Source organism: Rosa rugosa, chromosome 1 (genome assembly GCF_958449725.1).
Source record: "Rosa rugosa chromosome 1, drRosRugo1.1, whole genome shotgun sequence".
Lineage (NCBI taxonomy): Eukaryota > Viridiplantae > Streptophyta > Magnoliopsida > Rosales > Rosaceae > Rosa > Rosa rugosa.
In genome coordinates this window covers 48,866,663-48,880,351 of record NC_084820.1, presented here as the reverse complement: position 1 = coordinate 48,880,351, position 13,689 = coordinate 48,866,663, and the positions used below count along the sequence as shown (strand labels likewise).

The window sequence follows — 13,689 nt, the reverse complement described above, 5'->3', positions numbered from 1 at the left end:
TCGACTAGGATAACGACAACGTACAAATCTGTCGGAAAAATTAGTCAAGATAATATCTTGAAATTATTTGTGGTGGAAGTCAATCATTATTTAGACACCAAATAATCAATATATGGGATGCCCACCGAACAACAATTTCTGTGGTGACTTTAGGCTTTTCCTTTTGTGTGGAGTAAGACCCTTATAGATATTGGGATTTTGGAGGAACTGAAAGTGCTGAATTGGTATTTTCTCAATAAATTGGCGAACGTGGCTTTATGAAGTAAGTGTTCTAGTGGTTTGAAGTCATACGTAACTAATTTGGCCTTTCGTTACTTTGAAGATATTTAATTTGAATGTATAGTAATGGTGCAAGGGAGAGAAGAATATATATGCAATTTAGCTCTTTCTCTGGTAAACTTGAACATAGATAGACAAAGAACAATAAATGTAAGAATTGAAAGCTCCAAACTTTTGTCAAAAATTTCTGGTCCCTTCTTGGCCTGGTGGCCTTTGCTTTATTTGTAAAGACTACTAGGTCCAAGGATCGACCGGCATCACCAAACAACAAGAACCAAAATTTTTGTCAAATATTACACATCTATTTGCCCCCTTAAGCCTCAAGGTTCCTTTTGGTTTCACTCCATCTGATCCTAATACTTCTACTTGCAACCTTAAGCCTTAAGCCTTGAGGTGCCTTTGGAACAAGCAAATAATTAGAAGAATGGGGATTGTACCTTCTGAACCCCCTGTAAACCAAGAACCTTTATATCAGTTGAATAACCAGTGAATTTGAAAATTTTAGACTGTTAGAAAACAAGTCAATAATGTATGTCAAGGTTAGACCTAGCAAGGACTTTGTGATGACCGCGTCCATACAGTGGCCATTTTGAGGGAGATGGTTCATGGTCGTGTTATATCGTATTCTTAGGTTAGGAAGACAGGAGCATCAGTTGACAAGCTTGCTTAACTAATAACTAAGAATTTATTTAAAGATGCAACTGTCAACAGTGTGAAATATCTGAACCCACCAAAATTGCTCACATGTTCAAGTTTCAGCTCCGGTGCCTTTAACTAAGCGGTTCGAATTTGATTAAGGAGATATTAAAAAGTAATATACTACTTACACGTTTAAATGTATTTTCGTCGATACTTTAACAACATAACATGCATTTCATTTCATGATATTTGTTAATAACTCACAACAAACTCGTGTAGCCTGCAATGACTCATTCTTTTTTAGTTACGTACTTAACTTGGGTATGTCACTACACTAACCCCTGTTTGCTTTTGTATCAAAAATTCAAAATAGTTGGCCTCGCCCCTTCTCCAGTCAAGCGATATATAATCACAGACGACTAGCTAGTCAATGAAGACGAAGAAACTTTCTCTTCGGCCGCCTTTAGTTGCTGAATATATAAAGAAATGGGCTGAAAGAAATATTCATAATTGGTTGGATATAATGACCAGATAATATATCATTTTATGTACGTAGTTGATGATCATTCATCATTAGACTGTATATATATACCCACTTGAAATTAAAGCACTAAGGAAAGTTGTTGGATCCTTCTTCATCAGCAAAGCACAGTAGCGTATGATATATGGCATGGGTCGTGTTCAAGTTCTTGTCCATTTATTAACATGAACGCGCCAGGCATATATCAAAATGTCAGTGGACATTATCAATTTATTCATTCGCTGATAACAGTGATCCACCAACTTGCTTTAGTTTCTCCCCACGTTTAGTTATATGGATTTAGACAGAACCCCATTCATATTAGAAGCACTAAAGAAAAATTAAACATGTTCATATTACTCTATGTATTATGGAAGAAAGAAGGCAAATAATGAACGCCAACTGTGTTTTCCCATGTATAGATAACAACAGCTAGAAGGAAACAATCTAATCGATGTCAGCTGCTTTCACTCCACATGGAGCCAAAGCAACTTGGCTGATGATTTCACATACCTTGATTAGATTGTAAACAGAAAACTCGTATGATCACCACCAGCAATGTTAATGAAAATTAGAAGTGCATACTTTACAGCCACATTACATGCTTGACATCAGTATCAAAATCAAATATAGATGAAAAATCTTCTAGAGTCCTAGATCACTTCAGCAATTTAGTACCCTTAGAACTACCTCCTTAACTTTAAGCCACCCGGCCACATCCAAGGTAAACATTCAGGCAGTTGGTGTTACGCATGAACATGGCTTCAAATAGTACGTTGAGCAAAAGAGGGTATCGTGTAATCAAGGGTTTTTTTTTTTTTTGGCTAAAAGATCGTGGATAGGAGAGGACAAAAGCCTCCCTAGCTATCACACCATTTTATTAATCAAAGAAGAAGAGCGAAGGAGGGAGACCAAAACCAAAACCTCCTAACAAAAACAAACAACAGACTAACTAAAACGAAATTGAGGCAGACCTCTAATGTCACTATTACAATACGACACGATAAAAGGTGGAGGATCCTCCCACCACACCAAATTAGAACAAGACGAACCATGATTTGCCAACGCATCAGCTATCTTATTTCCTTCCCGAAAAATATGAGAAGCTCGAAAGTTCATCTGAGAGATTAAGGGTTAGAATTTAAAGCTAGCTAGTAGAACTGAGATTAAAATAAAGAGAAGCACATCACATCAGGATGTTTTCTTCACATGGAAGAATTGCAATGCCGCAAAAACATATGTAACTGTGGTGTATATAAGACCCAAGATGATCTCCACATCCATGCACCCTCCAAAGCTTGAATAGTGTAACAGACATCTGAAGACAAGTCCAATTAATATCACTTGAAATGAAGAAGATTGGACCTTTTTTCTGTGCTTTTGCTTACCTTGATTGAATTTGAGCGTTACTATTTGTTAAGAGGGAACTGAAATTAGACAACAATCGTACAATTTACATAATTGTTTGTTGGCTGTCGTTGATTATTTGAGCCAAGATTTAGGCAACTTACCATGCACAGTCATCCTTCATTTCTGAATATTAATTCGTTGATCCAAAACCCATGCACGTGTGCTACAACTCTTTTATGTGAAAAAAATCTTGATGTGCTTCCCTGATCACCTTCATCTTAATGCTGCTAATTCTTACTCTAAGCTACATGATGATACCATGGTATATCCACTTATAATCTTATATATCTTATGCTAAACTTAATTTGAAGCCTTGCCATGCATGTTCATGATAGCACCAAATGTATTCCTTGGAAGCGGTGGAAGGATTGATGTCAAAAAATGTGTAGGCCTACTGAAATATGGTAGTTTTCTGGCTGCAAATGTGTCTTCTGCAGCTAAATCTGCAGATCAATGAGATCAGCAAAAGGGCGAAGAAGGCTCTTTTTATGCCTTAACTACAGCCTATGTAAGTTTCTGGAGCTTTAGCTGCTTTTGCATGGACACTTTGCTACACGTCACTACATACAGAATGGGAGGAATGCACTATCAAGACCATATGATCATGCTCATCACGAACTGCACCAAAACTCGAAATAGGACACAAACTTCATTAAAATTCAGGTTTCAGAACAAAATCCAGTTCTCATACATTTCTGACTTATTTACTGACTCGATCATGCATATTTGGTGTTGGGAATGTATTTGTATTGGTGTATCCATAGAAAGTATAGCACTAGCTCTCTTTGTCTGAAGTTGAAACACAGTGGTAGAATAGCTAGCATCTCTCAAACATTCATGTTCAAAACTTCAAATTGCAAGCTAACTTGAGCTGAATTTACCCGAGTCAACTAGGACGACCTTAATCTTGTATACTCAATATAGCTAGATGGTCGAGTGAAAAGTATGTTAAGAGACTGTGTTTGTAATGATATGAAAAGTAGTAAACAAATAAGGTAATATTGAATCATGTCCTGGTGGAGTTTTTATAGTACGTCTAGTGTGTGTGATTAGGATTCCTATTCCAAATAGGGTTAGTATTCCTAGTAGGATTATTTTTAATACCTAGTTGGATTATTCCTAGTTTTCGAGTCTATTAATACCTCTCGAGAAGATAAGATCATAGAAGGGAACTGTGATTAGATTCATTTGTTTCTCGTTATGCATTAGAAGGGATCTTTTTTGTCAAAAAAGCAAACCAGAGGAGGAAGAAGAGAATGGATGCCCCGCTACAAGAGGTTCACCTGAACTTCGATATCTTCAGAAAGGCATTTGAACAGAAAGATTTCAATGCATGCACCGAGCTCCTCCCGAAACTCAAGACCATGATAGCACAAATGAGAAGCCTCCCGCCGATGTATGAAGCTACACCTAATGCGGTGGGAGAACTAGCAGTAGCAAGGGACATATATGAGCATGCTGTTGTTCTTAGCTTGAAGACAGAGGATGAGGAAGCATTCGAGAGGGATTTTCTTCAGTTGAAGCAGTACTATTACGCCGGTTACGGTCGCCTTCCACCGTCCCCTCAAGAGGACCTGATTTTAGGTCTCAATCTGCTGAGGCTCCTTGTGCAGAACAAAACTGATGAGTTCCACACCGAGCTGGAACTGCTTGCATGCCTGTCACCCACTGCATTGGACAACCCTTGCATCAAGCACGCGGTGGAGTTGAAGCAGTCCTTAATGGAGGAGGGAGGAGCTTACATAAGTGTGTTGCTTGCTCGGCAGACAATGCCAGATGACATCAGTACTTACACTTATGCAAGATATTTCATGGATCTTCTTGAAAAAACTATCAGAGATCAGGAGGCGGACCCTCCCGAGGGGGATGTAAAATATGATGCCGCATTTTTCGAGAAGGCAAAGGAGTCTGCACCTTGCAAGGAGATACCTTCTCTGCAGTTCATCAATCAAATGCTCAGTTGTGCAACAAAATTGGGTCAGATTGATGGTTCAGAGAATGATAGCTAGTAGCTACGGCATGTTCGTTTTTTGACCTCCACATATGATCACATAATCGCGCTTCGGATCTGCTTCTCAATTTTAGTATGTTTCCTAAATAAATGTCAACAATATTTGTGGCAATATTTTTCAGGTTTAATTGACATTGCCATTCGATCATTAGTTTCAGGATTATTCGGGATTGATGCTAACTTGCTAAGTATCAGGAAGTATTTTTCTCCATAATAATGTAGGTATTTTTTACTAGGTAGATTCTCACAGCATTTTCTATATGGTAACCTTGGTGTTACATCCGCAGCGTGGCCGCCTTGGTGCTCGTGTGCCTTTGATCTCGAGTACTAGTGGGTGGTTTTTCTATTCGACAGCGTGCAAGGGTTGCTTCTAGCTAGCATTGGTCTGGTTTGATTTTTTCTTTTTGTTATGGTCATTCAGATCAGTGTTGCAAGGATTCCCAGTTGAAGGAGAGTGGTGCTGTGCTCGTTTGAGCTGCTTCTTACATACATTTACACATGCGCCCGCGCACATACACACAGCAGGTACACAAATTATTTCAAAAATAGTTTTGTTTAAGAGAATATGAATCGGGAGAATATTGTTGTGTATTTCATTCACAATAAGGGCCACTATATATAGAGGATTATATAAGTACATAATCCTATTACAATTAATCTAACATATCGATAGGATATCTATAAGAATATTAGAGCTCTATTACAATTAGGTTAAGCAACCTCGTTGGGTAGAGAGGCACATTAATACTCAATCTTCTGCAACATGCTTTTCATTTTTCAAGTAAAGAATGAGGAGAGTGGAGAAGAGTGAAATTAAAACTATAACCATTTGAAACAATTTTTGCTTTCAAATTAAAACGCATATTCGCTATGTTCTTACTCATTTTCCTTCACATTATCTTACCTTGGAAATAGAAAAGGAAAAACGTGAGCCAACATCTTGAAGTAGTCTATAGATTAACCGTAGAACCAGCTTAGTTGGTCCAAAAAAGTTGTCATTCAGTCCCTACTATACTCGAAGTTCTACAATTCTGAGAAAAGAAAAAAAGAAAAAGAAAAAGAAAAAGGAAAGCTGTTAAGTGCACATGTCTTCAAATCCCATATACTCGTTGTTCTCAATCTCTTCAATCATATTCGCTATGCCAACCCCACCTGTGTCAAAACAAAGCATCCTTCAACCATTAGGAGAAATAAAAATGGGAAAGAAAAAGAAGAAGAAACGAAAGCCATATCATGGCCAGGACATGAAAGTTCATCGAAGTGTTGTTTATACATACCTAGTGATATTGCACTGACAAAGATTGTTGCAGCGAGAATGAAGATAATTATAGACGCTCTCCCTAGTATTTTAATAACCTTTCTCACCACATGTTGCCCTACGAGGGCTGAAACGCTGGCCACAGCAGCAAAGTAGAGAGCTGCAAGATATATTAATAACACAAAGCCAACATGCAATATCTCTTCTTAGAATTCACCATTTTATCAACAGAAATCAGAATGGCTAAGAAAGTTAATTACCATAGGGAACTGGAAAACGTTTGAGGAGGTAGTATTCAACAACTGACAAGGATGCAGAAAATGTCATGGCAAATGTAGCTGTGGCACTCGACACCTGCAAAGAACAAATCATTCATACAGTGAAGCAGTCCAAGTGTTGGATATAATTTTAAGTACAACAAGTAATACTAAAAGATGAAATCACTAATCACTTAAAACATCGTGTTTCCTAGTGGTAACGAAAAAGTGAAAGTGAAAGGAACAGAGTAATGTGGATTCAAAGGAGAATCCCAAAAGCTATATGTGGTGGGAGCAATGATAGAGTTCAAGCAAAGCTTTCAACTTAGAAAAAGCTGCTCTCGATGACTGGAGGATTCATTCTTATACATGCTTGTCCTCCTGCCATCTTGATGTACATACTATGCAGACAACTAAACTTCCTATCAGTACATGTAATCCTTTAGATCGTATCAATAGGGAATTTCTATGGGGAGATTTAATCTCATGTGGACCTCCCCTAGAGAGATTGGATAAAGTCAGCATTCCCAAGCATGCTAGTGGTCCTAGAATAAAAAAATCTTAAGCTATGAACACAGTTCTCCGGTAATTAAGGCTTATGGGCAGAATTTTTCAGGAAAGATTATCTCAAGGGCACTAGTTACTTTGAGAATATAATGGGCATCCTGTTCTTCCAGTACATTAAGGGTGTTAAGTTTGGTAATTCAGCAAGGTTTCAGATGGTGTGTGAGCAATGGGAAAAGTATCAACCTTTGGTTCCATAGTTGATTGGAACCTAATTACCTTGTGAGTTCATTCTCTATTTCTTCATGTCCTAATATTAATGAGTTAGTTGCAGATTATATCATTGATGGAGAGTGGTACACGCAAGCTACTAATAATGATGCTATATATCACATTGCTACTGCTACCATCACAGACATCTAAATTTCCGATTGATACATGTATTGCTTTAGATTGTATCAATAAGAATCCTCACCGGAGATGCAACACTCTGATACGAAACCCCATCCGACTTATAGTAACATGGGATAGTCTACATTTTGACTTATAAACTGATTGCTGCAGGTATACAGGTAGGTAATAAAGAACTTAAAAGCCATGACCATAGCCCTCCTTGCAAAGTCTTTTGGGAGAATAGTTACTGGTGATAAACAATCATGGGCTGAAATGCTCAGGAAAAAAGAATTTCAAGGGTACTAGTTGTTTTAAATATATAATGATGAGTCTTCCTGTGGTTCCAGGACTTGGAAGGGTTTTATGTTTGGTAATGCTCTTCAGCAAGGTTATAGACAGCGGATTGGCAATGTGAAGAATATCAACATTTGGTTTGATAATTGGTTTGGACCAGATTTCCCTATGAGATCATTTTTTGTATCTTCTGGACCAATTAATCCTAATGAGATAGTTAAAGATTATATTTTTGATGGAGTGGATGTATTCAAGCTATAATGTTGCTGATAATGACGTTGGGCATAGGATTGTTGGTATACCTAATGACCCTAAACCATATGCCCCTCTAGGAAGATGGTCTATTTCTTAATGGAACAACTGAATGCTACAATTACATGAAGATATTTAAGAAACACAACCTCAACTATTTCACATTTTCTTCATCAGCAACTATTCCACTTACTAATATCAAAAGGAAGTAAAATATTTACCTGAGGTGGGACTCCCAGCTCCAGAAAAAGAGGACCCAGAATGAAGCCTCCACCAAGTCCAAGCAAACCACCAACTATACCAGCTATTATGCCGCAGCCACAATAAAGAATAAGATGGTGCACTTTCCAATTTGTGCTTGATACTTCCTGGGATGAAATCACTCTTTGTCCATAGTACAGTCTAACAGCCTCGTATGAACTCGCTCCAAAAGCCACGGGTATCTAATTTTTTTTGGAGAAAAAAAATTAGCGAAGAATGATTTTTTGAACCACAATTCAGTAATTGAAGATCAAAATGAGGCTTGTATTTCGCACTTAAAATTCTTGCATTCTGATTATGTAGGACATGGAAGGTACCTGCATGAGGTTCAATACCCAATATGCTACCGAACAAGTTGTGGTATAATACTGTGCAAACCAAACAAGATTCCATCAATGCTAACCCTTGATGCATAAGTTTCTAAGGAAACAACCACTGTGAAAATTAAGAACCTTAGCGATCTGCAACGCAAGTATTAAGATCCAGACAACAACCAGAAGTCCAAGTTCCTTCCAGCAAATATTCTCAATAATAGAAACCTGAGAAGAATACAGAAAGTCAGTCCCTACGACACTGTGTCACCTGAAATTCATGCTGCAAAATGATACCTCTTTCCTTTTAGACTCATTTGTTCCTGATGGACTATCGTTGGTTCGAGCCCCAGGTAAAGGTCTGTATTCAACTTCTTCACTACCATTACCTTAACAAAAAGTAAATTCTTTATTAGCCTCGAGAAGACCTCATTAGGCATCTGAATTTGGAGAGGTAAATGGTGAAAGACCACTGCTACAAAAGGGAGAATGATATATCTACTCACCATTTGACTGCATTAGTCTGGCAACTTCCTGAAAATTCAAAACTTGTGAGCCAAAATGCCAGGGCTAATACAAAATGAACCTAACGAGCAGAGTTTAAGATGACCTTCTTCAGTATAGTTTCTCTTTTCCAGGACTCAACTCCCTTGAAGAAGGCCTTAGTTGATGTGCCTGCAAGTCATCATTAATAATTCAAATAAGTGGTCCAACTGAGAGAAGAAATGTCTTGTATAATTCGAACCGTACCTAAGAAAATAATGATTAGCAACACTGTAATCATCCAGTCAGCAAATATTACATTCAAACAAACTCCAATGCTAATCCCAAGCATAAGCATCGGTTGGAAAAGAAGCGCCAGGTCATAGTCGATGATTGGCAAGTTAAGAGTAGGATGCCTTAATCTTAAGTTGTAAAAAACAGTTGCAGCTGCTCCACCCGTGATCATACCTAAGCAACCGGACAGAACCACACCAAATTGCATTCAGGTACATTTGAAATGTGAAAGGGTAGATTACACACATCAATATGTGAAAGCAACAGAGAACCTAATTGAGACTTAGAAGTTAAGAACCCAATTTCACAGGCAGTCAAACCCAAATGATGAGACATACACATCATTTGGTGGAACTGTAGAAGCAACAAAAAGACCAATTGAAGTTTAGGCTCTCAAGCTCAAACTACCTCCCCTCAAACAAATAGTCAAACACCACTACTGCATAAAATCAACAATCTTATTTCTATTAACAGCAGTTGAGGGCTGAATGACCAATAGGTTTCATTTCAATATTTCATCAACATACAACACTTGAACTTTCTAGGTGCCTAATCAAGTCTGAAGATATTTCATGCCTCTATTGCAGGTGAAAATTGAAAAAGCTGTTAAAGAACAAGTGAGAAAGAACTTACACTTGGATAATGCTGTTGATGATTTATCATCGAACCCGATAATCAAAGTGAGCATAGGAACAAAAATGCCACCCCCACCTACTCCTCCCACAGTCCCAAACGCAGCTCCAATGAATCCAATTATTGTTCCCACCACAATTCTCCAACCAAATTCCATTTCCTGTATATCCAACAATACACTATAAAAAAACAGCATTTCAAAATCATTATTGAAACAAGAATAACCGATCAAGAAGGCAATGAAAATGAAACTTACAGGCCAAACAGCCACATAACCCAATCGACCCGGTCGCCATACAAAGCTTAGCGCACTGTTTAAATAACCAGATTGGAAAGTTGAAGCATCTTGTCGGAATGTTTCTTGTAGTGAACCAATCACTAAAGCCACAACAAGAAAACCAGCCACAACCATTCCCATACTCCACCTCAAACCACACCATGGTAATCCAACTTGAGCCATTTGATTCCTTCAAAAGAGATCAATCTCAAAGGTGAAGAAGAGGTCCTAGCCAAAACCCAGTTCGTATACGAAGCAGGGCTAGCTTCTGTGTCTTTGTGTGTATATATTGTTTTCGCAACTTAATGAATGAGTGCTAGAGGAAAACTGTAACACCCCTAATGTCAGAAATGAAAGTACGAAGAAGTTTCTCTCCAAAAGGAACCCAGAAAATAAGGTCTGTTCTGTCACTCATATAGGCTCTGCTTTGCTCTCTACCTGTCGTTCCTCCCCAGGTCCAAACCTCTAATTGTGCCCCCCTAACTTTGTTTTGTTTGGGTTATTTTCCTTTAAACCCATAATAAAACCCTCCAATCCCAGCCAACTAATTATATATAAAATGACAATGATACTCGATTTTCACTCTGTTTTTCCATTGGAAGCCGTGCAGATTAGAAACTTTGACAAGAAAATCATTTTCTATTGGATTGTGTATGATTTTCTTAAATCTCATCAAACCATTGTTTTATTCGCATTACAACCAGCACGTGAAAGTAAACCTACCTGATTTCATTGTCAACATGAGAAACGAGTGGTTGAATCCCAATTTGGCACTCTTCATCAATCATCCATCTTTGATTCAACATTTATGGATGTGCATCCAATTTTGATAGTGAAATACAAATCAGCTGTCCCAGATTGTCTCAATATATGAAATGCCATCATTGAAACTAATTCAAACTCCACCACACACACAAGTATGGACCTCCAAGTAGGGGTGGCCAAACGAAACCGAAAACCGAAAAAAACCGCACCGAAAACCGAACCGTAGCCGAAAAAAACCGAACAGAAAAAAACCGAACCGAAACAAAAAAACCGAACCGAACCGATTATGTTCGGTTCGGTTTTCGGTTTCGGCTAGGTGAAAACCGAACCGAACCGAACCGAACCGAAATATTGTGAAATTTTATGACCACGGTTTACCAATCCGATCGGGTTCGAAACTATTGTGAAATTTGCTAAATTTTTTACCACACGCATAATTTATTGTAATCATCGCATCCAACGGTCAGTTTTTTTATTTTCTTTGAATTTATAGAGGTTTCTCTTTGGAGTGTATGATATATAAATATAGGTTTATAAGAGTAACTAAGTTTGACCTAGTTGATCGAATTCGAAACGAGAACCAAATTGGCCGGATTTTTTACAACCACCATAAAACATTACAATCTCTTTATCGAGTGGTTGGTTTCTCCAAATTCATTTTTCTCTTCATGGTTGCTTTAGAATGAACCTCAATAATTTAAATACAATATATAAGTCATACTACTTTAGGAGACAAATTGGTATAGGCCAATGTATTGGTAATTAAAATTGAAATTTTTATCTTATGTCAACGCACATCCATCAATGAAATATTTACAAACATGATGTAAAAAAATAAGCACGTTTCGCGGTCGTCACTTTATTGGTCAACCAAGAAAACATACAAGTGACTACGGTTGACCAATCCGATCGGGTTCGAAACTATTGTGAAATTTGCTAAATTTTTAACCACACGCATAATTTATTGTAATAATCGCATCCAACGGTCGGTTTTTTTATTTTCTTTGAATTTATAGAGATTTCTCTTTGGAGTGTATGATATATAAATATAGGTTTATAAGAGTAATTAAGTTTGACCTAGTTGATCGAATTCGAAACAAGAACCAAAGCCAACCATTTCATATAATGAAGCTTTGAAATTTGATTATGAACTACGAAGCAAGATTATTGTCTTGCCAAAAAACAAAAAAAAATTGTTTTATTGAAAAAAAAAAAACTGTTTTATTGAAAGAAAAAAAAAACCGAAAAAAAAACCGAACCGAACCGAACCAAAAAATACACAAACCGAACCGAACCGAAAAATACACAAACCGAACCGACAATTCGGTTCGGTTTTCGGTTTCGGCCTAAAACCGAACTGATCGGAACCGAACCCACCCCTACCTCCAAGTTGCAACTTTGCAAGAGCATAGCCAATCATATTTGCAACCATGATTTTCACAATCTAATTAATTAATTCTCACCAGCACAAATGAGAAAATCTTTCATCACAATCAATCTTGATTCAACATTTATGTACACGCATCATCAAATTTTGACAGTGAAATTTATGAAATGCCATCAACCAGAATGTCTTGTTAGTCCTTTGAAACTCATTCATACTCCACCAAACACACAAGTATATGGATCTCCAAGTCGCCACTTTGCATTAGCATAGCCAATCATATTTGCAAACCACCCATGATATCACAATCTAATTCATTCTCACCTACCCAAATGAGAAAATCTTTCATCAATATCAATCTGGGACTAGCTGAAGTTGAAATTCAATATGCAATTTATAAACCCATGCCGTAATTCAATATATACATTACAGAAGAAGCAACAACATTTGAAGGTAAAACACATTACAAAAAGCTAATCAAACCCAGTAAAACTAAAATCTAATAAATGGGTTTAAGCATAACCTCCAACCAAAATAGGTCCCTCATCATTCTTACCCTCATTCTTCTTCTCTTCAATCTCTAACCCAACCAACCCATCAACACAAGCCTTATCTCCACCAACCTCCCTCACATCTTCACCTCCCACAACCACCTTATCCCTCTTCTCCTCCTCACCGCCCACCACCACTTCATCTCCGCCGCAAGCTCCCGGAGGATTCCCCTCCGTCACGGCTCCGACCACCGCCGGCCAGGGATCCCTGACGCAGTCTTCTTCTTCTTCTTCTTCCTCGTCGTCGGTGAAGAGGGAGGTGGCGCGTGACTTGACGGCGGTGGCGGCTTTGAGGAAGGCTTGCTTGATTGAATCGGGGGGGAGGGCGCAGTCTTCGAGGCCGGCGTCTTCAAGGCGGGGAGGGAGGATGTGGTGCACTAGTGTTCCGGGTTGTTGTTCCTCGGTGGTGGCCTCCATTGTTTGGATCTGAGTCTGAGACAAAGAAATTGGAAATCCCTAGAATGTAGGAGAAGATGTTCGAACTTAATTCCAAGGAGGACATGTATCTCACATGTTCATTTCCGTTTTTAGCCTTGCTTTTACACGTGTCATCTATCCAGGGGGGTGATGGTGTTCACTACGTGTCAAACAGCCACTTCTCGTTAGTATCTTGGTGACTGAGAGAGATAGAGCTGTAGAACTAGTTAATTGTGTAATTTGTCGGTAATATAGATTTTTTTTTTTTGAATATTAATGAAGCTTCATTAATAATTACCAATGGGAGTAAACCCATTGGAATGTGCTCAAAACAAGGACCAAGTACAAATAAACCCAATAAGGAAAATTACAACTCAACCATAATTCACATGGATAGAGCAAAAGAGTGTAACCCTAAATATTAAATAAAACATCAACTCCTACAATACTAACACAGCCGCCGCCGCCCAAACTCTTCCGAACAGCCGCCGCTGCC

At 38.2% G+C, this 13,689-nt stretch overlaps 3 protein-coding genes across 4 annotated transcripts; 1 reads left to right on the top strand and 2 right to left on the bottom strand.

Annotated features, from left to right (window-relative positions):
- The first annotated feature begins 4,104 nt into the window (after positions 1-4,104).
- LOC133729561 (26S proteasome non-ATPase regulatory subunit 8 homolog A-like) lies at positions 4,105-4,857 on the top strand. Its single transcript, XM_062157103.1, has one exon. The coding sequence runs from the start codon at positions 4,105-4,107 to the stop codon at positions 4,855-4,857; it is 753 nt and encodes a 250-aa protein (XP_062013087.1).
- Positions 4,858-5,797: 940 nt separating this feature from the next.
- On the bottom strand, positions 5,798-12,468 carry LOC133725225 (sulfite exporter TauE/SafE family protein 3-like). Of its 2 annotated transcripts, XM_062152382.1 has the most exons (13): positions 12,225-12,468; positions 10,056-11,001; positions 9,800-9,959; positions 9,140-9,340; positions 9,000-9,064; positions 8,896-8,923; positions 8,687-8,778; positions 8,531-8,617; positions 8,396-8,446; positions 8,039-8,260; positions 6,378-6,471; positions 6,137-6,277; positions 5,798-6,011 (listed from the first exon to the last, which is right to left on the bottom strand). In XM_062152382.1, the coding sequence occupies exons 2-13, from the start codon at positions 10,257-10,259 to the stop codon at positions 5,935-5,937; spliced, it is 1,422 nt and encodes a 473-aa protein (XP_062008366.1). In that variant the 5' UTR covers positions 10,260-11,001; positions 12,225-12,468; the 3' UTR covers positions 5,798-5,934. The 2 variants fall into 2 exon arrangements, with proteins under 2 accessions (XP_062008366.1, XP_062008367.1); XM_062152383.1 differs by lacking the exon at positions 9,140-9,340.
- A 269-nt stretch (positions 12,469-12,737) lies between these two features.
- LOC133729552 (uncharacterized) lies at positions 12,738-13,193 on the bottom strand. The gene has a single exon (XM_062157091.1). The coding sequence runs from the start codon at positions 13,191-13,193 to the stop codon at positions 12,738-12,740; it is 456 nt and encodes a 151-aa protein (XP_062013075.1).
- Between the last annotated feature and the right edge of the window lie 496 nt (positions 13,194-13,689).